The sequence below is a fragment of the Dendrobates tinctorius genome, unplaced genomic scaffold (assembly GCF_039654945.1).
Source record: "Dendrobates tinctorius isolate UK_male_01 unplaced genomic scaffold, ASM3965494v1 ptg000241l, whole genome shotgun sequence".
Taxonomy (NCBI): domain Eukaryota; kingdom Metazoa; phylum Chordata; class Amphibia; order Anura; family Dendrobatidae; genus Dendrobates; species Dendrobates tinctorius.
The window spans coordinates 6031496-6057216 of record NW_027361908.1 but is presented as its reverse complement, the minus strand read 5'-3'; the positions used below and the strand labels follow the sequence as shown (position 1 = coordinate 6057216).

Genomic DNA, 25721 nt, shown 5'->3' with positions numbered 1-25721 from the left:
GGGATTATCAGATACCTGTTGAGGCCCTTTAGATTTATAATCGTCCTCCATGAATTGTCTGGGTTTTTAATAAGAAATAAGGGGGAGTAAAAACCTTCCTTTCTTTCCTCTACCGGCACCTCTTCCAGGGCATGTTTGTCTAGGAGCAAGATTACTTCCCCTTCCAGACTCTCTTTCTTGAGAGGACTGTACTGGAGTCTGCATGTATCTTTGTGGCGGCCAGTGGTGGAACCTTAATTCCAGACCTGATCCCACAATTTGCCGGATGCAGAAGATGGATGAGATCCTCTCCCATGCTGGGAGGAAGTGAGAGAGCCTTCCTCCCACCTGAGAGGAAGGTTTTTTTGGTGTCTTTGGAGGGCTTGCCAAAGTAGAAGCCTCTCCCTCCTCTGGATCGCTTGTCAGAGCTGTTTCTGTCTCGGTCCTTGTACTGCTGTCTTCTGAATCTCCGGCCCTTCTGAAAGGAGCGCCGAAAGGCTTGAAAAGGCTGTTTTGGGAAATTTTTCATCTTGTCGCCGACTTTCTCCAACACGTCATCCAGTGCCGGTCCAAACAAGACATTTCCCTCATACGGCAGAGAGCAGAGTTTCATCTTTGCCTGTGTGTCCCCCGGTCAGCATTTAAGCCATAACGCACAGCGTCCCACATTAGTCAAAGCTGTTGATTTTGCTGCTAGCATTGCTGAATCCCCTGAAGCCTCAGCTAGGAATACTGCCGCTGCTCTTATGGCCAGTATTGCTTCTAGGATAGACTCCCTTGGAACTCTTTGCCCTAGCTGATCCTCCAGGTTATCAACTCATATTTTTAGGGATCTAGCCCCACAAGTGACCATGATGGCCGGCCTTAGTACCCCAGCCGAGGCCTCCCAGGCTGTTTTAAGACAACTATCTGTTTTTCTGTCCAGAGATTCTTTCAGGGAACCTAAATCCTCAAAGGGCAGGGAGGACTTTCTGGCGACTTTGAGATCGCTACGTCAATCTTTGGAGCCCTATCCCAGGATGAGGATGCCTCTTCATCAAAGGGGTATCTCCTTTTCAGGGAATTGACTATCTGGTTTTTCCCATTCCCTTTTTAGGAGTCCTTGCAGCTGTTCATTAATAGGGAAGGCTCTACGTTTTTTCTTTTGCAAACCGCCAAACATGAGTTCCTGGGCCGTCTTTTTTGCTCGCTCATCTACCAGCCCCATGGTAGACCGGATTGCTTTTATAAGCTTATCTGTAGCTTCCACTGGGAATTCATCTTCCTCATCAGAACTACTTTCCGAGTCCTCCTCTGATCCTGTGGAGTCCTCCTGAAAGACCAATGAGGGGCTGGACCTATCTCTTGCTTTGCTATCTGTATCCATTGATTGTAAAGCCCTCACTTATTTACAGACCTCTGACTGAATTAGGGATCTCAGGTTTTCAGCAAAAGAGAGTGTCTCTTCCGCTACTGTCTTGTCAATACAGTCCTGGCATAATCTCTTATTCCAGGATGTTCCTAAGGGACATTTGCATAACGGACATTCCTTATTCTTAGATTTTGATTTACTCTTCTTAGGGACCTCCTATACTCCACCCCACCAATGTATGTAAAAAGAGGGGAGAGAGGACACAAGCGAGAGAGAAAGAGAACAGACATTAGCGTGCTGGACTTTCTCGAAGCTCACTCACCACTCGGACGCTTCACATAACGGGTACCGGATCTGGAGGCTGACTGGTCTTCTCGCTGTCTCCCAATGAGACTATGGACCCCTCCTTTTTAGAACCATGACGATCCGCCCGTACGCTACCTGTGCAACTTCCACTGCTGCTACGGCGCGTCTGGCTCTTCTTATTTGAGCGAGACCACCTCTCTTGCACCTCCTGGTGCGGCTGTAAGTGTTCTGGTCAAAGGCTCTCCATCTCACAAGCTGCTTAGCTGCTGCTTCCTGACGAGAGCAGTCACATTCAACCTAGTAATGGCCCGGTGACGCCAGCCAGCACTTCTGACTGCCTTTAAATAACAGCATTTTCCCCCTTTATTTTTTTTTCTGATTGATCACCTGGCTGATCCTGCACCTGTCGGCTGCTTGCACTTCCTGGATGTATCCCCAAGCATGCGCACTGCAGCTGGCTTATTCTCGCACCCGGCAACCACATCCGGTGCGCGCTGCTTTATCCAGTGTCCGCACCCCCTGTTTATTACCCGGGTGTATGCGCTCTCTGCGCACACCCAGCTGAGGATCACGTGTGCGCGCGCACCCGGCAACCACTTCTGCTGCGCGCTGCCGACATTCTGCCATGAGGTACCTGCTGCTGGCGTGTGTCCTCTATGCTCTGCACACGCCCTGACCTCTACTTCTGGAGCACGCCAAAGCACTTCCGATGCACGCTCCCTCCAGGTTCCCGGGCCGGCACCTCTGTTCCCCGGGTATACGCGATGCCTGCGCGCCCCCGGATTCTACTTCCGGTGTGTGCCCAGGTCATTTCCGGTGCGCGTTCCCGCTCCATTCCTGGCGTTCCCATGCCACCAATGCCATGACACCTGCTGCCCCCCTCATACCTGCGGTCCCACAGGACTCGGCCTCACCGGAGGATCATCAACGTCACCCTGGCTACCACTGAATCAGGTATCTTACTTCCTTCCAGGGCTCACGTCCAATGGGGTCTGGCGTCTGGGCTCAACAGGGAGGGTACCCATAACCGAGGCCTCCGAGGAGTTTTAATTCTGCCCGGGCACTGAGGTGCCTCATGGGCTGCATGGCCACCAGATGTCGACAGGGAGGGCACAGTAATATATGGCCTCCGAGGACCTTCGTGAGGTTCTGTTTTCACCCGGGCGTTTGCCTCACAGGCTGTGGCCATGCGTTCGCTCAGGGGGCGGCATGGGAATACATGGCCCCCGAGGCGACTACCGGTACCTGGTGACGGATGTAGCAGACCCATACCTGCCAATAACCATCCGACCCAGGTCCAGGCATCCTCTTCTTTCTTCAAGAGTCTTCATCTTGAGGGTTCCCCATGGAGGACAGGAAACCAACTGATGCAGAGAGAGGAGCCGCCTCTTTTATCTTGAAGGTTTCCTGTCCTTGAAGGGCAGATCCCCTCTCTCGTGGTGCCATCATGTATGATGGAAAAAACTGGGATTTTATCAAAACACATCACTGGAATCAGGGTCTATGCCCCTACAGCATGCTTCTATAACAGATTACCTTTAAAATAGCTGTGAACTGTAAAGAAAATCCCATAAAATACAATATAAAAAAACAGCATTGCTATTCTTCTTCTGAAAAACAATACGTATAACAAGCAAATTTACAGAGTAATATATGTGATGTACCTTCAGCATGAGCTGAACGCCTTTCCTGGGATGTCCTTCTTGAATATCCAGGAAAGCAGCTTGCAGCATAAACCGCGCCTGGGTCTCGAAATCATTGAGAGCTTCTGCCTCTGCAATGCCTTCAGTTATTAGGGCTGAACTGTCCGGCACATCCTGATCTAGAAAGCGATGTATAACACATTATCTTACCACAGCGGCAACCGCATTCTAACAGCACATCTGTTTATGCACATGCACACTGACCTATGAGGAACGAATGCTAGAGAACTGTCAGACAACGGGGACGGAGTACCACAAGGAGCGGATCACAAGGCACAGCCAAGGAAGTCACCAATGTCAGAAGGAATGGAAGAACTCCAATGGAGATGTGAACAGACATTAATATGGAGTAAGTAGCCTTATAATTAGTTAATTGCTTCCATACATTACAAGCTTTCTTCTTCCGTTCCTCAGCTTACCCTCACATTGATACCAATTGAATCCTTTATACTAATTTACGTTTTGTGTAAACTGGATTGATACAATTTAATAAATATAATCCTCTATTTTAAGGTTCTCTCACAAGAGGGTATATATCGGACGACTGCAAAAAAGGGGCGGTATGTCATTCAATGTTGTGCATTCAGTGCAGATCTGCGTTTTTTTTTCATCGGCGTTCGACAGCTGAGACCACGTTCACACCTTCAGTATTTGGTCAGCATTTTACCTCAGTATCTGTAAGGCTTCTTTCACACATCCGGCTTTGTGTCTCCGGCGCCGTGTGGCGAAAAGCCGTAGGGGCGGATCCGGGATGTGCCGGAGACACCGGATGCCTGTGTGGCGGATACGGTGGCGCCCACATTTAAAAGAGCAGCATGAGACTCAGAGTCTCCGTGCATGCGCTCTGAGAAAAACCGGTCCGGCGCTGTCAAAAAACGTTGCAGCGAACGTTTTTTGCAGACGCCGGACGGCTACTTTTTGCTGTATCTGGCAAAAAACGGATGCGCCGCATACCCATCCGGCACGGTGCGGCGACAATACAACTCTATGGGACAAAACCGGATCCGGTATCGGATCCGGTTGTTCCAAATTTCGCCACATCGTGCCGGATTCAAAAAGCCGGATGTGTGAAAGCAGCCTAAGCCAAAATCAGGAGAGGAACAATCAGGGAAAGTATAATAGAAACACGTCACCACTTCTGGATTATCACCCACTCCTGGTTTTGGCTTATAAATACTGATGTAAAATACTGACCAAATACTGAAGGTGGGAACAAGGCCTTAAAAAAAAATTGCAGCATTCTGTGAGTGGAAGCGTAAATTGGATGGGTGCAAGAAAAAATTTGGATGCATGGCATCTAATTTTAACAAATAGATTCAATTCTTTAAGATGGGAAACTTTAAAATATTAATAGCTGCTAAGTAAAAAAAAACAGATTGACAAATGAGAAAAAATTCGTCTCACTTTCCTGGATGAGATTGGGACCAATATTTTATACACTGGTGCGACTCCCAGCCTTACCGTTGTTCTATTCACTCGCTCAGGGATGGGGCTATGTCAGACAGCAATGGCACCTGCTGCACTACACTTGTACATAGTCTCCTTAGTCTTACCGCACTACCCGGCACATTCATTGTGGGAAGGAACGCAATGTCTGTGCCTCCAATAGCACATGATAAATGGGTAAGAGGAAAACTAGGGAATCAAATGCACCAAGCAGCCATTTTTATTTTCATATGCTCTTTTATATAATACCTAAAGTTCTGTTAGGATAGAAATAAATGTCCATACCATGAAGTGCTATTCCGTGTATCTGCCTTGTAAGATCAGCGACAAATGCCAGTCGACATCTTAACCATGTGTTTATATTCAGACGCTCTCTGGCTTCAGATTCAGCTGGATTCATGAAAGTTTCTTCAATTTTTTCTCTGATCTTAAAGTGAAGCAAAATTCTTAAATGACAGCAATAAACAGTCAAACTCAAAAGCAGAACGTAAAGTAGGCTTACATGGTTAAAGATACTCTGTCAGTACAAAATCACTGTTTTAAACCAAGCACCTCTCCTTATAGGGGACATAAGCCTAATCAAAATCATACTTTTAGGTCCCAAATCATCAGTGTTTACACCAAAATACTAGCTTAAAAGACTTTGAAATGTTGCATCATTTTGGCACAATGTGGAGCTGTGTAAAAATGTAATGACTTTTGGCATTTTCATGCTAGTTTCAGAAAACTACTCCAAAATGTGTGGAACTGGGGAGGCACAGGGTGTGGCAAACTAATTCAGCAAAATTTCCAGCTACTGTACTTGTTTTCCCATCTTTCTCCATCCTCCTCTGGCTCCTAAAGTCTGAATTCTGGCACAAAAACTTTGAAAAGCTGCAAAAACTAGGCGCAACTCAGAATTGCGTCTAAATTTTGTGCTTTTTGGCGTCTTCCTGCCAATATCTTCCAGCCTGGCCAAATTGGGCAGAGCTGGAGTGGGATGGGTGCATGACGCCACAGCCCGTGTAATTCATGATGAGCTGTGGCAGACCATACATCAGAAATCTTAGTTCAGTATCTGACTGAAGTGGGATTTCTGAGGAAGCACAGAGGCACCTCTTCATGAATCAGACACTGACTCCAGACACTGACCTCATCAAAAGTGGTGTGAACAACACTGGTCTTAATTAATCAGGCCCATAATGTCATCACAACTCGGCGCTACAGCTGAGTTCCCAAGGTCAGCTCAGTGTCTCATGGATTCACGGCTGAGAAGTAACATTATGCCACTGATCAGCCATGAAACCCAAATGTAGCAGAGTTCGAGCACATCGTGGGACATATGGATTACCCTATCGTTAAACAGGTGAGGAATATGGTGTTGTATTATTATTAATTTTACAGTAATAAATACGAGAAAGATGGTGAGGAATGTTTCTTTCAAATAAACAAGTCTCTGTTTTTATTTCAAACTAGCTGAAGAGCCCGGCGTTGTCCGGGCATAGTACTTAACTGTGTCTTCCTTAACCACCCCACTCTCCACCCGTCATCACGCTCTCTCCTTCCACAGCTCCGCTCTCCACCAGCCGTCCCGTTCTATCCCTCCGCAGCCGCGCTCTACATCTGTGTATGGTGTCCCTCCACAGCCCCGCTCTCTTCTTCCACAGCCCTGCTGTCCCGCTCTCTCCCTCCACAGCCCGGGTCTCTTCGTCCACAGCCCCGCTCTCTCCCTCCACAGCCCCGGTCTCTTCGTCCACAGCCCTGCTCTCCCACTCTCTCCCTCCGCAGCCCCATTTCTCTTCCTTCACAGCCCTTCTCTCCCCATCCACAGCCCCATTCTCTTCCTTCACAGCCCTGCTCTCCCCGTCCACAGGCCCATTCTCTTCCTTCACAGCCCTGCTCTCCCCGTCCACAGCCCGGATCTCTTCCTTCACTGCCCTGCTCTCCCCGTTCACAGCCCCGTTCTCTTCCTTCACAGCCCTGCTCTCCCCGTCCACAGCCCCGTTCTCTTCCTTCACAGCCCTGCTCTCCCCGTCCACAGCCCCGTTCTCTTCCTTCACAGCCCTGTTCTCCCGATTTCTCCATCCACAGCCCCGCTCTCCCGCTTGCTCCCTCTATAGCCCCCGCTGTCTTCCTTCCTCCACATCCCTGCTCTCCATGCAGCACACGTGGTGACGCCAGGACCAGGAGAGAGAGGTGCGCAGATTGTTAGTTCGGCCAGAGTGGGCGGAGCCTGGCAGAGTGGGTGGAGCTAGAGAGGAGCTGCAGCGCATGTGATTGGGCGGCCTGCAGGGGCGTTACCTAGTGTGGCGGCTGGAGTGGGCGGAGCTTGCCAGAATGGGCGGAGCTAGAGCAGAGCTGCAGCGCGTGTGATTGAGCGGCCTGCGGGTGGCGTGGCCTAGCGCTGTAGTAGGCCGCAATAGAAGCCAGGGACTTGTGGCCTGATCTGCTCCACTGGGCAGAAAAAAGATATATGATATAATTGTAAGTTATATATCTTCTGAACTGCGGCAAAGCTGTGGCGTTGTAATTGTTTGGTCCGCCCCACAGGGCGGTCAAAACAGAGATGTCCATTGTAACCTAGATGAGGCATCGTGGTATTTGCGATCATCCTCCGGTTGGAGATCTCATTGTGTGAACTTGCTGCGATTTTAGCAGCGTTCACACCCGAGGGTGTCATCTCGCATGACCAGCAGTGAATCAACTGTGACCACTGATGAGTGACCTCACTATGCGTATTTACCTCGAATGTAACGGCGCTCATTTCATAGAGAATGTTATATTGCGGTAGCCGCGATTACTTTCAACCTGAGACCTTACTGTGTGAACACTGCGATACCAGGGGCATATAGGCCAGAGGAAATCTGACACAAGTACCCCATTGTGAGGGACACTCTATCCGCATACCATGATTAATCTATAATGATGGCATGCAACTGTCTTCTATTCTGAGAAATATATCGAGGCATGGCAATTTATGTTTGGAATCGATAAGTGATTGCTGTGCTGATTTTATTTTTTGAGTTTGGGCAGATTTTTAATAAATATAAGAGAATATAGGGGCGGGTTTACTGACCTTTTACTATTTTACCTATGAATAGGCTTCTTACATATACCTGTTCCCTACCGGCCATTGACTTGACTATTTTAGATAAGGTCAGTTGCCGGAGGTGGGACTTGTGTGTGGGATGGTGTCACGCGGGGCTTAGGTCAACTAAGGCTGAAATACCCAGGGCCCCTGTGGTGTCCCTTTAACTAGGGGAAACCCTGTCTGACCCTCAACCCAGGGTTTTTGCTGATGGTGCAAATGCCTGAGCCTCCAACCTTTCCTTATCTCCTGCTCAGCCCTAAGCTTAACCCTCCACCTTCCACCCAGTGAGGAGACAAACCACCAAAGCCCCACACAATAATGACAGACAGGGAGAACTTAAACTGCACCGCGCCGCATACACACAGGACTATACAGTAATGTGAACAGGGCACAACAAAACACAAATATGGGAAGGTGAAAAGGTAACAACGGATCATACGCCACCAGATACGAATCTCTCTCTCTCTCCAACACCTCCACTCCAGACCAGAACCACTTGGTATGTAACACAAGCTATAATCGGCGACGCCCATAGGCCAGCACGACTATTTAAAGACCGTGGGCGTGACCAAACATCCAACCTGATCTCCAGCTAGATTAACCCCCGATAGCCTGAGAAAATCAAGCCGGCGCCACTGAGGCTATAGTGGACGGAGGTTGAACTACCTCTGCCTGCCGGACGCTGTGGTGTGAATAGCGTCCGACATGACAGTACCCCGTCTTCTACGAGGGACCCCAGGGCCCTCAAGACTCATAGGACCCGGCTTGTCCGGACGACGACGGTGAAAAGAACTGACCAGCCGATCCGCATGTATGTCAGAGGCTGGTACCCAAGACCTCTCCTCCGGACCATACCCCCGCCAGTGTACTAAATACTGAAGAGTACGGCGCACTACTCGAGAGTCCACTACCTTGGAGACCTCAAACTCTAAATCGCCATCCACCATGACCGGAGGTGGCATCGGCGTCGGGTCCACAGAGCCTACCACCTTTTTCAATAAAGCCCTGTGAAACACGTTGTGTATCTTGTATACCGCAGGAAGTTCCAACCGATAAGCAACTGGGTTAATGATGGCAGCAATCTTAAAAGGCCCAATAAACCTTGGTCCCATTTTAAAGATGGAATTTTGAGTTTTATGTTTTTAGTCGCTAACCACACCCATTCACCAACACACAGGTCCAGACCTGGCACGCGTCTACTGTCAGCCACCCGTTTGTACCTCGCACTCATGCTCAACAATCGCTGTTTCACCCTCCTCCAGACCGATGATATTTGAGCTCCTAGCTGGTCCTCCTCCGGGACGCCCCCCGAGTCACCCTGACGTAAGGTACAAAATTGAGGATGTTGACCGTAAACACAAAAGAATGGAGACTCTCCCGATGACTCTTGGCGGTGAACTCGGCCAGAGGAAGGAAAGTAGACCTCTCCTCTTGGTTGTCGGACACAAAGCATCGTAAATACTGCTCCAGATTTTGGTTCATGCGCTCAGTTTGACCATTTGACTGTGGATGAAATGCTGATGAATGTGACAACTTGATCCCCAAATGTGAGCAAAAAGCTTTCCAAAACCTCGCCACAAATTGAGTTCCCCTATCAGATACTATGTCCGACGGAACTCCGTGGAGTCTGACCACCTCCTGCACAAACACCTGAGCCAACGTCTTAGCATTGGGCAAGGAAGGCAACGACACAAAATGCGCCATCTTTGAAAATCGGTCAACCACCACCAGGATGACCGTGTTCCCCGCCGAGGCTGGCAAGTCAGTGATAAAATCCATGGAGATTTCTGTCCATGGCCTATTAGGTACCCCCAGAGGCTGTAGCGTGCCAGCAGAACAGGCTCGGGGCGACTTGGCCCTAGCGCACGTGATGCAAGCTGCCACGTACGGGACCACGTCCTGCCGGATTTTGGGCCACCAGAAACGACGCAATACCAGCTCTAAGGTGCCCTTAACCCCTGGATGACCAGCCAGTACTGAGTCGTGGTGTTCCCTCAACACCTTAAGATGAAGATGAAGGGGTACAAATGATTTGTTGGCGGGAAGTCCTGGCGGTACCTCCTCTTGGGCCTTGGCAATCTCCGCCTCTACCTCAGTCGTGAGAGCCGAGACCACTGCACCTTCCTGGAGGATGGGTACTGGCTCTTCCCGAGGTTCTCCCCCCGGAAAACACCTAGACAAGGCATCCGCCTTGGTGTTTTTAGCCCCGGGACGGTAAGTCACCAGAAAATTGAAACGTGTAAAAACAATGCCCAGCGAGCCTGCCTAGGAGACAGACGCTTGGCCGACTCCAGATAGAGCAGGTTCTTATGGTCGGTGATGACTGTGACCTGGTGAGCCGCCCCCTCCAAGAAGTGTCGCCATTCCTCAAAAGCCAATTTGATGGCCAACAACTCCCTGTTGCCGATATCATAATTCCGTTCGGCCGGCGACAGCTTCTTGGAGAAGTAGGCGCATGGATGCATATCGCTCAAGGACGAGCCTTGTGACAGTACTGCCCCCACTCCCACCTCAGACGCATCAACCTCCATCACAAAAGGTTTAGACACGTCCGGTTGCACCAGAATGGGGGCTGAAGCAAAACTGTTCTTCAGACGCTCAAATGCACGTATCGCCACCTCAGACCAGCTAGCCAGATCGGTACCTTTTTTTGTCATGTCCGTGAGCGGTTTGGCTATAGTAGAAAAGTGTTTTATAAATTTCCTATAATAATTAGCAAACCCAAGGAACCGGTGGAGCGCTTTCAGATTATCAGGCCTTTCCCATTGCAGCACCGCTTGCACCTTCGCGGTATCCATTTTAAACCCTGCAGCGGACACAATATATCCCAAAAAAGGCAACTCCTGAACAAAAAATAAGCATTTTTCCAGCTTAGCATAGAGCTTATTCTCCCGGAGCAACTGTAACACCTGCCTGACATGCTCTAAATGAGTGTCCCGGTCGCTCGAATAAATGAGGATATCATCCAGGTATACAATCACAAATTTCCCCAGGACATGAGCAAATACATCATTAATAAAATGTTGGAAAACAGCAGGCGCGGTTGTCAACCCAAATGGCATAACCAGGCTCTCAAAATGACCCTCAGGAGTGTTAAACGCCGTCTTCCACTCATCCCCTGACGGACCCTTATGAGGTTATACGCCCCCTGAGGTCAAGCTTGGAAAACCACTTCGCCCCCGCCACCTGGTTGAACAAATCAGGGATCAAAGGCATCGGGTAGGGATCACGGATCGTAATCTGGTTTAACTCCCGGAAATCCAGACACGGGTGTAACCCCCCATCTTTCTTCTTAATGAAGAAAAACCCCGCTGCTACAGGCGAGGACGAAGGCCGGATGTGTCCTTTGCTCAGACTCTCTGCGATGTAGTCTTTCAGAGCTTGTCTCTCTGGACCAGAAATATTAAACATCCTGGCCTTAGGTAATTTGGCACCGGGTTTTAACCTAATCACACAGTCATAGGCTCGATGTGGCGGCAGTTCTGAGCAACCCCTCTCAGAGAATACATCCGCGAAATCCTGCAAAGCCTCCGGAAGGCTGGGCGTCACGGCGGACACACATGTGGCCAAGCAATTGTTCTGGCAGAAACCACTCCATTGGATTATGTCCTGAGTTTTCCAATCAATCACCGGGTTGTGCCTGGACAACCATGGAAAACCCAGGACCATTTGTGCTGGGAGATTACGGAGAACCCTACATGTAACACACTCAGAATGTAGGACCTCAATGTGGAGTTTCACCTCAGCCACAAACTCCATAATCTCCCCTTGTGGGAGTGGAGCGGCATTAATGGTAACCACCTGAATGGGATGAGGGAGTTTTTCGATCTTAAACCCGGCAGTGCGTGCAAACTCCTCATCTATGAGATTGGTGGCGGAACCTCTATCCACAAACACTGATATTGGTAGCTCTCTGCCCGCGATAATAACCTTGGCAGGGAGCATACATTGAGATACCATCATGGAGGATATGCATACGCTCAGATGGGCCTCCTCCATACCCTCTGAGCTTAACAGTTTTCCGCCGGTGTGACCTTCGGTAGCACAGGACGAACGTTAACATAATGATTTCTTTTACCACAGTAAAAACATGCTCCGGGCTTCCTGAACCCAGGAACACGACGCTTAACCTGTGACACCCCCGCAATTTGCATAGGTTCAGTGGGCTCACCTGCAGCAACCACACTTGCACCTCTGCTTTCCCCCAGGGGTAGCGTCTCCTGTGCCCCCTGACGCAAACGGCGATCAATACGTATAACCAAACTCATGGCAGACTCCAACGATGCAGGAGTCTCGTACATCAGGAGGGCCTGTTTAACGTTCCCTGATACCCCATGAATAAACTGGCTCCGCAGCGCTGGGTCGTTCCACTGTGTGTCTACTGCCCAACGGCGAGATTTTGAACAATAGTCCTCCGCCAAGCGCTCCCCCTGGCGGAGGGCGCGGATTTTAGATTCCGCTAGAGCCAATCTGTCAGGATCATCATAAAGGAGCCCGAGTGCAGAAAAAACATTATCGACAGAATGAAATGTAGCAGAGTCAGCTGGTAAGGAAAATGCCCATGCTTGGGGGTCACCACTCAGTAATGATAACACCAGACCCACCCGCTGAGCCTCATTACCTGAGGAGACTGGGCGCATGCGGAAGTATAACTTGCAGGCCTCCCGAAATATGACAAATTTGCTGCGTTCCCCTGAGAATCGTTCTGGCAGCGGGATCTTCGGCTCTGCACCGATACCTGCAGATGCCGTTTGCACCTTCGCTACTACCAGGCCCTGCTGCTGAACTGCCCCTTTCAACTCGGAGACCTGTAAGGACAGCGCCACCAACTGGCGGGTTATGGAATCCATGGGATCCATGGACTCCAGAAAAATGTAGGCCGATTATAATGTCACGCGGGGCTTAGGTCAACTAAGGCTGAAATACCCAGGGCCCCTGTGGTGTCCCTTTAACTAGGGGAAACCCTGTCTGACCCTCAACCCAGGGTTTTTGCTGATGGTGCAAATGCCTGAGCCTCCAACCTTTCCTTATCTCCTGCTCAGCCCTAAGCTTAACCCTCCACCCTCCACCCCGTGAGGAGACAAACCACCAAAGCCCCACACAATAATGACAGACAGGGTGAACTTAAACTGCACCGCGCCGCATACACACAGGACTATACAGTAATGTGAACAGGTCACAACAAAACACAAATATGGGAAGGTGAAAAGGTAACAACGGATCATACGCCACCAGATACGAATCTCTCTCTCTCCAACACCTCCACTCCAGACCGGAACCACTTGGTATGTAACACAAGCTATAATCGGCGACGCCCAAAGGCCAGCACGACTATTTAAAGACCGTGGGCGTGACCAAACATCCAACCTGATCTACAGCTAGATTAACCCCCGATAGCCTGAGAAAATCAAGCCGGCGCCACTGAAGCTATAGTGGACGGAGGTGGAACTACCTCTGCCTGCCGGACGCTGTGGTGTGAATAGCGTCCGACATGACAGATGGTCTATTTAAGGAAACTACACCATCTGTCCATGGGACTTACTTTTTGGCAGTGAGATGGACAGTCACTCTGCTGGTTGAGGCACCCAGCCATTGTGGGGCCCCTTCTTTATGGACAAATATATTCAAACCCCCTTATATCTAATTATATAACTCCCCTGATGAATCCCCGTTATTGGAGAGGAAACGCGTAGGGAGCTAATACCCCTTCTGAGGACTGGGGGTTACACTATAGGGTCCATTTGGGGCCTGTACTTGTATGGGCAGGAGTAATACCTGGGCACGACAGGGAGGATAGGGAAGGCTGCATACCTGAAAACCTATTAACCTCCTTTTTCATACACTGTCTTGTGCTGCTATATGGACCCGAATACCCGGCAGGGGACCTCTGAAAAATACGCCGGGGCGCTTATGTCCATGATTAATGGTGAGACCGAACCATTTTTTAAATGAGCACTGACACGCACGAGCACTATTATGTTTGTTTATGTGTTGTTTATGTGATGTCTTAGATTTTAATGGATTATTAAAGGCTATGTTTTATTTTGAATGGGAATCCTCCAAGCTATTGACATGTACTGTAAGCGCAATACATTCAAGTCATTTTATATGATAGGAAAGCATAACAACTAAACCACTGGATTGGCATTCAATATTCAGGCAAATAAGTGCACCTCTTCTGACTAATCTACAAAGTAATCCACAAAATACAAGGTAAGTGGAGTACAGAATGTTGTACTGAATTCTTGTAAAGTCAATGCATTCTGTTGAATGTCAAGATGGTATTTTTCTGTAGGAAGCCTTTGTTCTCAATGCATAACTGAATAAAGTTAGACATACAGTCTATAAACAAGCATTAACAATTATGTATAAAGACATATAATAATAGGAATCCTTCATCTTTGAGAAGGAATAATATATGGTTATTGTGAGCTGTAGCACTACTAGTTAAGGAATATTGTACTGCATGGGTGTCATAATGTATATACTGCAATATTAAAACTTATTCTGGGTACATAAATTTCTTTTGATAAGTACAGTATATCTGTTTCATGCAGATATGTTACTAAAACTGGCATGGAATTGTTAGCAGTACATTTATAATCCTACACAAATAGTCTCTTCAGAGAGGGATAGAGAAGTGGCACCTATTGGAGATAGCAATCCAAGAAGGAGAATTGATTTCCTTTTAATCCCCTCTTGCCAAAGACAATTTTTGCTTTTGCACTTTCACTTTTTTACCTTTTACCCATATTTTTCTATTTTTCCATCCACGTAGACATATTATGGCATGTTGTTTTTAGAGGGACGAGTTGTATGAATGTCCCCCATCCTGGTACATACAGTATGTCCTACATCCCGGGTACCATCCTGGTATATACAGTAAGTCCCCAATCCTGGGTCCGTTCCTGGTATACATGTCTCCCATCCTGGTATATACACTGCTCAAAAAAATAAAGGGAACACTAAAGACCACATCCTAGATATCTCTGAATGAAATATTCCAGTTGCAAATTTTTATTCATTGCATAGTGGAATGTGTCCAGAACAATAAAACATAACAATCAATGTAAATCAAAATTAATATCCCATGGAGGTCTGGATTTGGAATGATACTCAAAATCAAAGTGGAAAATCAAATTACAGGCTGATCCAACTTCAGTGGAAATGCCTCATGACAAGAAAAAGATGCTCAGTAATGTGTGGCCTCCACATGCCTGTATGACCTTTCTACAATGCCTGGGCATGTTCATGATGAGGTGGTGGATGGTCTCCTGAGGGATCTCCTCCCAGACCTGGGCTAAAGCATCCGCCAATTCCTGGACAGTCTGTGGTTGGTGGATGGAGCAAAACATGATATCCCATATGTGCTCAATCGGATTCAGGTCTGAGGAACGGGCGGGCCATTCCATAGCTTCAATGCCTTCATCTTGCAGGAACTGCAGACACACTCCAGGCACATGAGGTTTGGCATTGTCCTGCATTAGGAGGAACCCAGGGCCAACTGCACCAGCATATGGTCTCAAGAGGGGTCTGAGGATCTCATCTCGGTACCTAATGGCAGTCAGACTACCTCTGGTGAGCACATGGAGGGCTGTGCGGCCCTCCAAAGAAATGCCACCCCACACCATTACCGACCCACTGTCAAACCGGTAATGCTGAAGGATATTGCAGGCAGCAAATCACTCTCCAGGGCGTCTCCAGACACTGTCACATCTGTCACATGTGCTCAGTGTGAACCTGCTTTCATCTGTGAAGAGCCCAGGGCGCCAGTGGCGAATTTGCCAATCCTGGTGTTCTGTGGCAAATGCCAAGCGTCCTGCACGGTGTTGGGCTGTGAGCACAACCCCCATCTGTGGACATTGGGCCCTCAGACCGTCGTCATGGAGTCGGTTTCTAATCATTTGTGCAGACACATGCACATTTGTGGCCTGCTGGAGGTCATTTTGCAGGGCTCTGGCAGAGCTTCTAATGTTCCTCCTTGCTCAAAGGTTTAGGTGTTGCTGGGTTGTTGCCCTCCTATGGCCCCCTCCATGTCTCCTGGTGTAGTGGCCTGTCTCCTGGTAGCACCTCCAGCCTCTGGAAATTATGCTAACAGACACAGCAAACCTTCTTACCACAGCTCACATTGATGTGCCATCCTGGATGTGCTGCACTACCTAAGCCACTTGTGTGGGTTCTAGAGTCCGTCACATGCTACCATGAGTGTGAAAGCACAACCAACATTCAAAAGTGACCAAAACATCAGCCAGAAAGCACTGCAGAACCACTCATTTATTGAGAGTGTCTTGATAATTTCCAATCATTTCCATCTGTTGTCTACTCCATTTGCATAACAGTATGTGAAATTGATTGTCAATCAGTGTTGCTTCCTAAGTGGACAGTTTGATTTCACAGAAGTTTGATTTACTTGGAGTTATATTCTGTTGTTTAAGTGTTCCCTTTATTTTTTGAGCAGTGTATGTCCTCCATTCTGGTATATATATTCCCCATCCTGGTATATACTGTATGTCCTCCATCCTGGTATACATGTTCCCCATCATCGGTCCATCCTGGTATACTGAAGATGTACCCCATCCTCGTGTATGTCCCCCTTCCTGCTAATTATGCACCCCATCCTGAAAGATATGTCACCCATCCTAGTATATACAGTTGTGCTAAAAAGTTTACATACCCCGGCAGAATTTTTGCTTTCTTGGCCTTTTTTCAGAGAATATGAATAAAAACACCAAAACTTTTTCTCCACTTATGGTTAGTGGGTGGGTGAAGCCATTTATTGTCAAACTACTGTGTTTTCTCTTTTTAAATCATAATGACAACCCATGACAACCCAAAACAACCCAATGACCCTGATCAAAAGTTTAAACACCCTGGTGATTTTGGCCTGATAACATGCACAGAAGTTGACACAAATGTGTTTGACTGGCTACTAAAGGTAACATCCTCACCTGTGACCTGTTTGTTTGTAATCAGTGTGTGCTTAAAAGCTGAGTGAGTTTCTGGGATCCAGACAGACGCTTGCATCTTTCATCCAGCAACTGATGTTTCTGGATTGTAAGTCATGGGGAAATCTAAATAATTGTCATTGGATCTATGTGAAAAAGGTAGTTGAACTGTATAAAACAGGAAAGGGATACAAAAAAACCCCAAGGAATTGATAATGCCAGTCAGCAGTGTTCAAACAGTGATTAACAAATGGAAAATCAGGGGCTCTGTAAAAACAAAACCACAGTCAGGTAGACCTACAAAACTTTCATCCACAACTGCCAGGAAAATTGTTTGGGATGCAAAGAAGAACCCACAAATAACATCAGCTGAAATACTGTACTCTCTGAAAACTAGCGGTGTGGCTGTTTCAAGATGCACAATAAGAAGACACTTGAAGAAAAATGGGCTGCAAGGTTGAGTCGCCAGAAGAAAGCCATTACTGTGCAAATGCCACAAAGTATCTTGCCTATAATATGCAAAACAGCACAGAGACACAACCATAAACGTTACATATGATGAAAGGAACACCATTCCTACTGTAAAGCATGGAGGTGTATCGCTGATGTTTTGGGGATATATGAACTACAAAGGCACAGGAAACTTGGTCAAAGTTGAAGGAAAGATGAAGCACTTTATCAACAAATACTGGAAGCAAATTTGCATTCAGCCCGGAAGCTGCGCATGCGACATACTTGGACATTCCAACATGACAACTATCCAAAACAAAAGGCCAAGTCAACCTGTCATTGGCTACAGCAGAACAAAGTGAAGGTTCTGGAGTGGCCATTTCAGTCACCTGACCTCAATATCATTGAGCCACTCTGGGGAAATCTCAAGCACGCAGTTCATGCTAGATAGCCCAGGAATTTACTGGAACTGGAGGCTCTATGCCAAGAAGAGTGGGCAGCTTTACCATCTGAGAAAATAAAGAACCTCATCTACAACTATCACAAAAGACTTCAAAGCTGTCTTTGAAGTTAGAGAGGAAAGTACCCGGTATTAAGAAATGGGGTATGTGAACTTTTGATCAGGGTCATTTGGATGTTTTGGTTAGTCATTATGATTTAAAAAAAAGAAAACAGAGTAGCTTGACAATGAATGACTTCACCCAACCACTTACCATGAGTGGAGAAAAAGTTTTGATGTTATCATTCATATGCTCTGAAAAAAAGCCAAGAAAGCAAAAAATTGGCCAGGGTATGTAAACATTTGAGCAAAACTGCACATCCCCCACCGTGGTAAATACGGTATGTCACCCATCCTGGTATATAGGTCCCCCATCGTCGGACGCACATCCAGCTGAAATATGGCTTCTGCAGACCCCCTGCCATAAGGACCTGGCTGTGGCTGCACCTTCTGAGACCGCGATCGTTACGACCCTGCCATCATCAAGGATATATATTGTACCATATATTAGTTATATACACCTTTTTCTAATACATTATGTATTGATTTTGCTATTTGGGAATAGATTAAATTATGTATTTGTTGAATTGTATGTTTATTACTTTTGTTATAATAATCATGATTTAAAGCTATACAATCCACATTATTGTGACATACATTTTTCCTTCGTTGTTTTGATACCCTCGTTACTGACCACTGATTGAGTTTATCAAAGCAATGTTTTTAATTATATGCTAATAAAGACTATTTTATTATATAATATTTTCTGGGTGATATTTGCTACTCCATCCTTCTGTCCGTTTATTTGTTTCTGGTACGTATGTTTGCCTGCTCTGTGTACAGTCACATACACAAACCCTCACAATAGCCATCTGCAACAACAATATAACCTGTTGTATCATACGGTATACAGGTATACAACAAACATCTTAAATACATAGTATGAATAGATATGAATGAATAGATATGAATGAATGAAAATACAATACACCTACACATTTGGCTCTGAGGCTTAGTATGGAAGCAATGTAAGGGTTAATAAAGTATAAGAATATAAGTATGAGTGTAAAAACGATGTCTTAATTAAGAAAAGAAAATGTGTGATAACGGGCCATTTCTGTCAGCACTTACTTGTCCATTTTTATTATCGCGTTTCGTTTTAGCTGCGAACAGTTTGGCTTCCTGCAGACTCTTCAGTGCAGAAAATGACATAGCAATGCTGCAATTAGTAAGGAGAGCAAAAATTACCAACTTCAGTGTAATACAATCGGTAAAAATATAACCTTAGCAGAAACTTATGCATTGATGGGGTCATTTATCTAATGTACAATGTTTCAGAGTTGCTTCAAACCATCGTGTTGTAATAAACTTCAAAACTTTATTTTATCAGAACTAATTATGTTATGCCTTAAACTGTAAACTTTGTTATATCGATTTATTAACCCTGATGAGGGCTGATGTACTTACATTGAAAAAATCCATATTACATTGGCTGTGTAATCCTCTTACTAAAATGAGCATTTTATGAAGCTAGCTAGATGATCATTTTAATAACATGAAGCAAAACTTTCCAAATGATTATTTAGTAAGTACAGCAGCTTCATGATAAGTACGAGCGCCAGCCTCATCAGGTCTAATAGAGCTATTTAATAAAATATACAGTGTGTATTGAGAAATTTGGTGACCATACACTTTAGGGTGTGTGCACACGTTGTGGTTTCGTCTGCGGATCCGCAGCGGATTTGGCCCTGCGGATCCGCAGCAGTTTTCCATGCGGTGTACAGTACAATGTTATCCTATTGAAAACAAAAACCGCTGTGCAAATTGACATGCTGCGGAAAATAAACTGCTGCGCTTCCGACCAGATTTTTTCGCAGCATGTCAATTCTTTGTGCGGATTCCGCTGCGTTTTTACACCTAATCCATTCAAGGAATCCGCAGGTGTAAAAACGCAGGCGAAATCCGCACTAAATCTGCAGGAAATCCACAGTAAATCCGCAGGTAAAACGCAGGCATTTTGCTTTCCAAACGTTTTATTGGGGTTTTAATAAATGGGGAAAAAGGTGTAGGGGAGGGAAGGAAAGGAAAGATGAAAAGGAAAAGAAGGAAAAGAAAAAGGACAACAATGTCCAAATGTAAAGAATACATAAAATGTAACATGTTAATGCTGAAGCATATTATACAATGAACTAATACAAAGGTAAGTATTTAAGCATATAATATATTAAATTTGTTCCAAGCCAAAGACCTAACCCCAAAGGGGCCTAGGCAGGCGCACTCTGGTTGAAGACCTTAAGAGAACCGCTCCAGCCATCTAGACCATTTCCTAGCATGTTTGGCAAATTGATCATGCATATGTGCAAATTTCAGTTCAAAGGAATGAAGAAGGCTAATTTTGTCTATAATATCGTTAATTTGTGGAGGTTTTGGATTTTTCCAAAGGAAAGCGATATTGTGTATGGAAACTAGTAAAAGGTGCATAATCAACAGCCTGTTAGTAGGGTCAATTTTGTCAGCGTCTAGAGAAAGAAGGGCCAGACGAGTAGACAAAATAGGTTGCGTTCCTAAGATAAAATCGATAAAATTTGAAACCTTTCTCCAAAAGGGAACAATTTTTGGGACATTGCCAAAATATATGCAAAATATTTCCTGGCCTTCCACAACCCCTCCAACAACCCCTCCAACAGAGCGGAGAATTGTCAGGGTTGATTCTATGGAGGGGTATAATACCATCTCGTTAAAAGTTTGAAGTGGGTCTCTTGTAGTGATAAGGAAATTGTAGAGGCATACGAGAGGGAGCATGCCTGTTCAAGGTCAGGAGGGTCAATTATTGTATGTAATTCGGTTTTTCATTTGATAATATTTTGAGTCTTGACCACTGCAAAGCTATTATTACACCACTTGTAAGTATACTCAAAACTCCAGAAAATATTATGGTCTATATTACAAATAAGATTAACTGCTGGTTCAGAAATTCTTGGTGAAATAGCAAGGAACTCATGGAGTTTGTCTTTAAGGATGACATATTGTAAGAAAGCAGGAGTAGTAGATTGAAATCTATTCTTGAGTTTGTTATAAGGTGTACAAAGAGCACCATCGTATAAATCTTTGAGTCTTTTGAGACCAAGTGCAGACTAAACGGGGTCAATAGTCTGATTGGATGCTTGAAAAATAACTGATAAGGTCAAATTTTTTAATGTGACTTCTTTATTAGAGCCTCTTTTTGGAACAGAAAATTTTTTCCAAGCTTCAGAAATAGCTTGAAAAATTGGATGAGAGTTTTCAATTAATTTTTTATGAAGGAGTTGGTTCAGAATTAGTAGATGAAGAGGTTTATAATTGTTAAAAGACAATTCTAGTTCATGCCAAGTTGGTGTCTTATCATGTGGCCACCAGAATGCGCTTTGTTTGACTAAATTTGCAGTGTAATAAGCCGTGATATTTGGGGAACCAGCTCCACCATAAGATTTATGATTGTAGAGAATGTTTTTTGCTATTCTGGGTTTTTTGCTATACCATATAAAAGAATTCAATGAGGCTTGGAGATTTGTAAGAGAAGTGGGAACTTTTAAAGGAAGAGAGCGAAGTAGATATAGGATTTTTGGGAAGATGTATGATTTAACCATCATGATTCTTCCCCACCAAGAGAGTCCATCATCTCTAGATAAACGAAATTCATTAAAAAGCTTTTTGGTAAGAATCTCTAAGTTTAATTTTATAAGAGAGTTCATATTTTTGACAAATTTTAGGCCTAGGTATGTCAGCCCATCAGTAGCCCAACCCCAAGGCGAGAGACCCTCAATTTTTCCTTGGTCTATTCCCAGGTTAAAGCCAAGTATTTTGGATTTAGAGTCGTTTATTTTAAAATAAGAGACCTTGGAAAAAGTCTGGATTAGAGTTTGTAAGGCAGTGATAGAGTTGCTTGGATCGGTAAGGGTAAGAATTATATCATCTGCATATAACGCTATTTTAAAATCTCTATGCAAGGTTTTAATTCCTGAGATCTTTGTACTATTCCTGATTAATTGGGCCAGAGGTTCAATGGCCAATGCGAAAAGCAATGGTGACAAGGGGAAGCCCTGTCTAGTCCCATTAGCTATATTAAATGTAGGGGAAAGATGATTGTTGGAATATACCCTCGCCCCAGGGTCGAAGTACAAAGCCATAATACCTCCCGTGAGTCGAGAATTCATTCCAAATTTTTTGAGAGTCGCTTCGAGATAACACCAATTAAGGTGGTCAAACCCTTTCTCAGCATCAAGAGAGATAACAGTGGCTTTGAGGTTTTTCGAGGAAATGAGCTTAATTATGTTAATGAGCCTTCTCGTACCATCTATGGGTTGTCTTCCTTTAATGAATCCTAACTGATCGTTGGAAATTAGTGTCGGGAGAAATTGATTTAGTCTATTAGCCAAGATTTTTGCGTAAATTTTTACGTCTGTGTCTATAATTAAAAACTTGGCTAGTGTCAGAATTTGGTTTAGGGATTACGAAAATGGTCGCTTTCCAGCATCTCTTTGGGAAATTGACCTGATTGGAAAGCTGAATTAAATACTTGTACAAGGTGAGGGGCCAATGAATTACTAAAAGACTTGAAATAATCATTATTAAACCCGTCTGGTCCGGGTGATTTAAATGTTTTAAGTTTTTTTATAGTTTCCAGGATTTCTTGTTCAGTGAAGGGAGAAGACAAAAAAGATAAGTCTTCAGAGTTGAGTTTTGGAAGGTTCATGCTGGAAAGGAATGATCCAATCTCTGAGGTAGTTGGCTGCAAATTAGGGTTATCCTGATTAATATTATACAGAATTTTGTAATAATCGGCAAAAGCCTTTACAATATCTTTCACGTGGACCAAAGATGTACCATTAGAGGAAGTTATAGTGTCAATTCTATTCCGTTTCCGTATATTCTTAATTCTGTTTGACATGTATTTTGAAGGGCGATTTATAGATAAGTAATGCTTGCATTTTGCCAATCTAATAGCTGAGTCGTAAAAATTGAATATGAGTTTCCTTAATTGCATTCTAAGATCGGTAAGTTCTGATAATACAGTTTGTTTGCTAGAGGAAACAGAGGATCGACAAAGTTCCTCTTCTTTAGATTTAATTGACTGTTGTAGGGTAAGGATTTTATCTCTGTTAACTTTTTTTTTGTCTGGAGGAAATTTGGATCAAAACTCCCTCAATACCGCCTTGTGAGCGTTCCAACAGGAAAATGGATTTAGGAGGACGGAGTCATTTTCACTAAAATAATTCTGTTAAGGCTGAGCTGATTTCAGATTTGGTGGAGGGGTTATGAAGCAAAGAGGAGTTGAATTTCCACATGAATTGGGGGTGAGTTGGAGGCCCTATTGTCAATTCTGCAGTTACCGGAGAATGATCTGAAATAGATTTATTAAGTATGGAGACGGAGGAGAACCTTGGCAAGGAGAAGACATCTGTGAGTATCAAGTCTATTCTAGAGGCCGACTGATGGCCATCAGAAAAATGAGTAAATTCTCTAGATGTGGTGTTCAAACAGCGGAATGAGTTGAATAGCTCGTGATTATAAATCCAGCTGTTCAAGGATTGTGATCTTTGTCTGCTGGGGGAGGTGGAGTCTAGTGTATTATCCTGCACCATATTAAAGTCACCTAATAAAAGTAGAGTTCCTGAGTGTAAGGTGTCGATTTTTTCATTGGCTTATTTAGGAAGTTGTCTGATGGTGGGAACATAAGTATTAACTATTGTGAAGGTGTGGCCGTTCAATTTGCATAGGAGAATATGATAGTGACCTCTTACGTCCTTGACTACAGAGAGAAATTCAAAGGAAATTGAATTACCAATCAGGGATAAAACCCCAGCTTTCCTTCTTGGGCCGCAAGACTCAAATACAAATGGGACATTTTTGAGATTTATAGAAGGGTGGTTGTCTTTTTTGAACTTAGTTTCTTGGAGGCATACAACCTCAGGGTGTAACCCGTTAATTTCTTTACCAATGGAAAATCTCTTCCAAGGGCTTTTTAGCCCCCTGACATTATAAGACACAACTTTTATTTTCATGTTACAAGAGTGGCAAGGACCGTATGAAGTGGGGTAGATGAAATAAGGAAACCAGAGGGCACCTACCTTTGAAGAACTTAGTTAACAAAAAAAAAAACTAAAACTGAAGACCTGTTTAAAACCGAAAACAGAAAAACACAACACAGAACAAAATTGTCCTTCAGAAAGAGCCTAGCCGGTAGGCTCTAATTCCTTAGTGGGGAAAGTTTGTGTAAGGATCCCATTAGAGGCATCCTTTAGCTGTCAATCATAACTGCACTGTTCCTAGAAGGAAAATAATCTCATGTGATATATGAGTCCATAAAGAAGTACAGAAGTAAGAAAACCTGTGGAAAGAATAATAAGCAGAGTAATACACTGAACAAATAATCAAAAAGTGTAGAGAGGCCTTTTAACCAGGAGAGAAACTATGTAAGCAGGGTCTTTCCGTTGGATCATCCCGACTCTGAAGAGGGCCTGGGGTCTTGAGAGTTAGAGTTTCTATGGCGATCGGGTATCCTGCTGTAAGACAGGAAATCTCTTCCTTCCTTAGGCGAGAATCCTTTGTAGAATACCAAAAGTTTAAGTGGAAAGCCCCATTCATAGGGGATATTATTTTCCCTCAAGGTGGAGGTGACTGGCTTAAAAGACTTTCTTCCTTCAATCGTTTCCTTTGAAAGATCCATGAAGAGCTGAAGGTGAGCATAGGGTTCTGGAAAACCTCCTAGATCTTTAACTGATTTTTGAACTTTTTCCTTGATCTTGAAGAAGTGGACCCTTATGATGGTATGTCTAGGTAGATCTTTATCGAAATACCATGGTTTGGGAAGTCTGTGGATCCTATCTATGATGAGATCCTGGTCTGTAAGTGCCGGTAGTAATTTTTTGAAAATGTCTTAACGAAGTCTTCTAGTTTATCCGGTGAGATAGATTCTTGCATTCCTCTTATTTTCAAGTTGCTTCTTCTGTTCCTGTCTTCTATATCCGCAACTTTAATTTTAAGTCTGTGACATTCAGATTTGAGGTCATGGGTGTCTTTTGATAAATCATCAGTGTGTTCTTCCACTACCGTTAGCCGTTTTTTGTGGTTGTCTAACCTGCTGCTAAATTTATCCAAGGTGGACTGTAAAATTTTATTTTGGTTTTCAAATGATTGAGACATACTGGACGTGATTTTCTGGGCGAGAGTATCCATGTAAGAGTGTATGGATATAACATTCAGATTTTGGGAAGGAGAAGGATTGGTGTTATCCATCTTAAATTTTGACCTTTCCGGCGAAAAGTTTGGTGAATTATCTCCAGACTCAGGACTTGAAGTGTCGGCTGGCGATGTGAATTTTTCAGAAGTTTTACCAGGATTTTTCCTTTTTGATGAGAGAGATGTATCCATGACCTCTTTATGAGGAGATCTGGCCTTAAATGGGTTAACGATATCCACTTGATCTTTAAAGTGAGGATTGTAAGAATCCTGAAATTTTTGTGCTTTTTGAGGAGTCGTATTAGACACTTTCGTTGATTTGGACACTGGAGTAGCCTTGTGACTCATCTTGTGCCTTTTTTGAATCCTGCCTTGCAGGGATTATATTAGAGAGAATTGATATTATTGGTGATGTTTATACTGAACAAACGTTAAAAATACAGAAAATTATTGTGTCTTCCTATGCCTTTTTATAAAAGGGACCGTGAGGAATGAGATACACCACAGAATCAGATGGCACTTTTAATATTGTATGATGCATACAGTAAAATCCTTTATTGACTGCGCGCCGATATAGACGTGCTCCCTGTGACTTTAAATGCAGCCGTGACAGGTGGCTAGTCTTCACACAGGGCTCAGTGACGTCAGTCCCCGCTCATAAAATATGCAACAGGGGAGCCGGCAGCTGATACACGGCACCGCTGAAGAAAGGGAGATCACCCCAGTGGAGCCGCACAGGAGCGGTGGGGAGCGG

General features: G+C 44.8%; 1 protein-coding gene across 5 annotated transcripts in view; it reads right to left on the bottom strand.

Moving 5' to 3' along the window:
* Positions 1-25721, bottom strand: part of CFAP54 (cilia and flagella associated protein 54) — a 703284-nt gene that overhangs the window by 156975 nt on the left and 520588 nt on the right. For all 5 annotated transcript variants that reach the window (XM_073556932.1, XM_073556934.1, XM_073556933.1 and 2 more), the window contains exons 53-55: positions 18881-18968; positions 5071-5212; positions 3301-3458 (exon numbers count right to left, since the gene is read on the bottom strand). In XM_073556932.1, coding sequence (XP_073413033.1) covers positions 3301-3458; positions 5071-5212; positions 18881-18968 — 388 coding nt within the window. The remainder of the gene's footprint in view (positions 1-3300; positions 3459-5070; positions 5213-18880; positions 18969-25721) is intronic.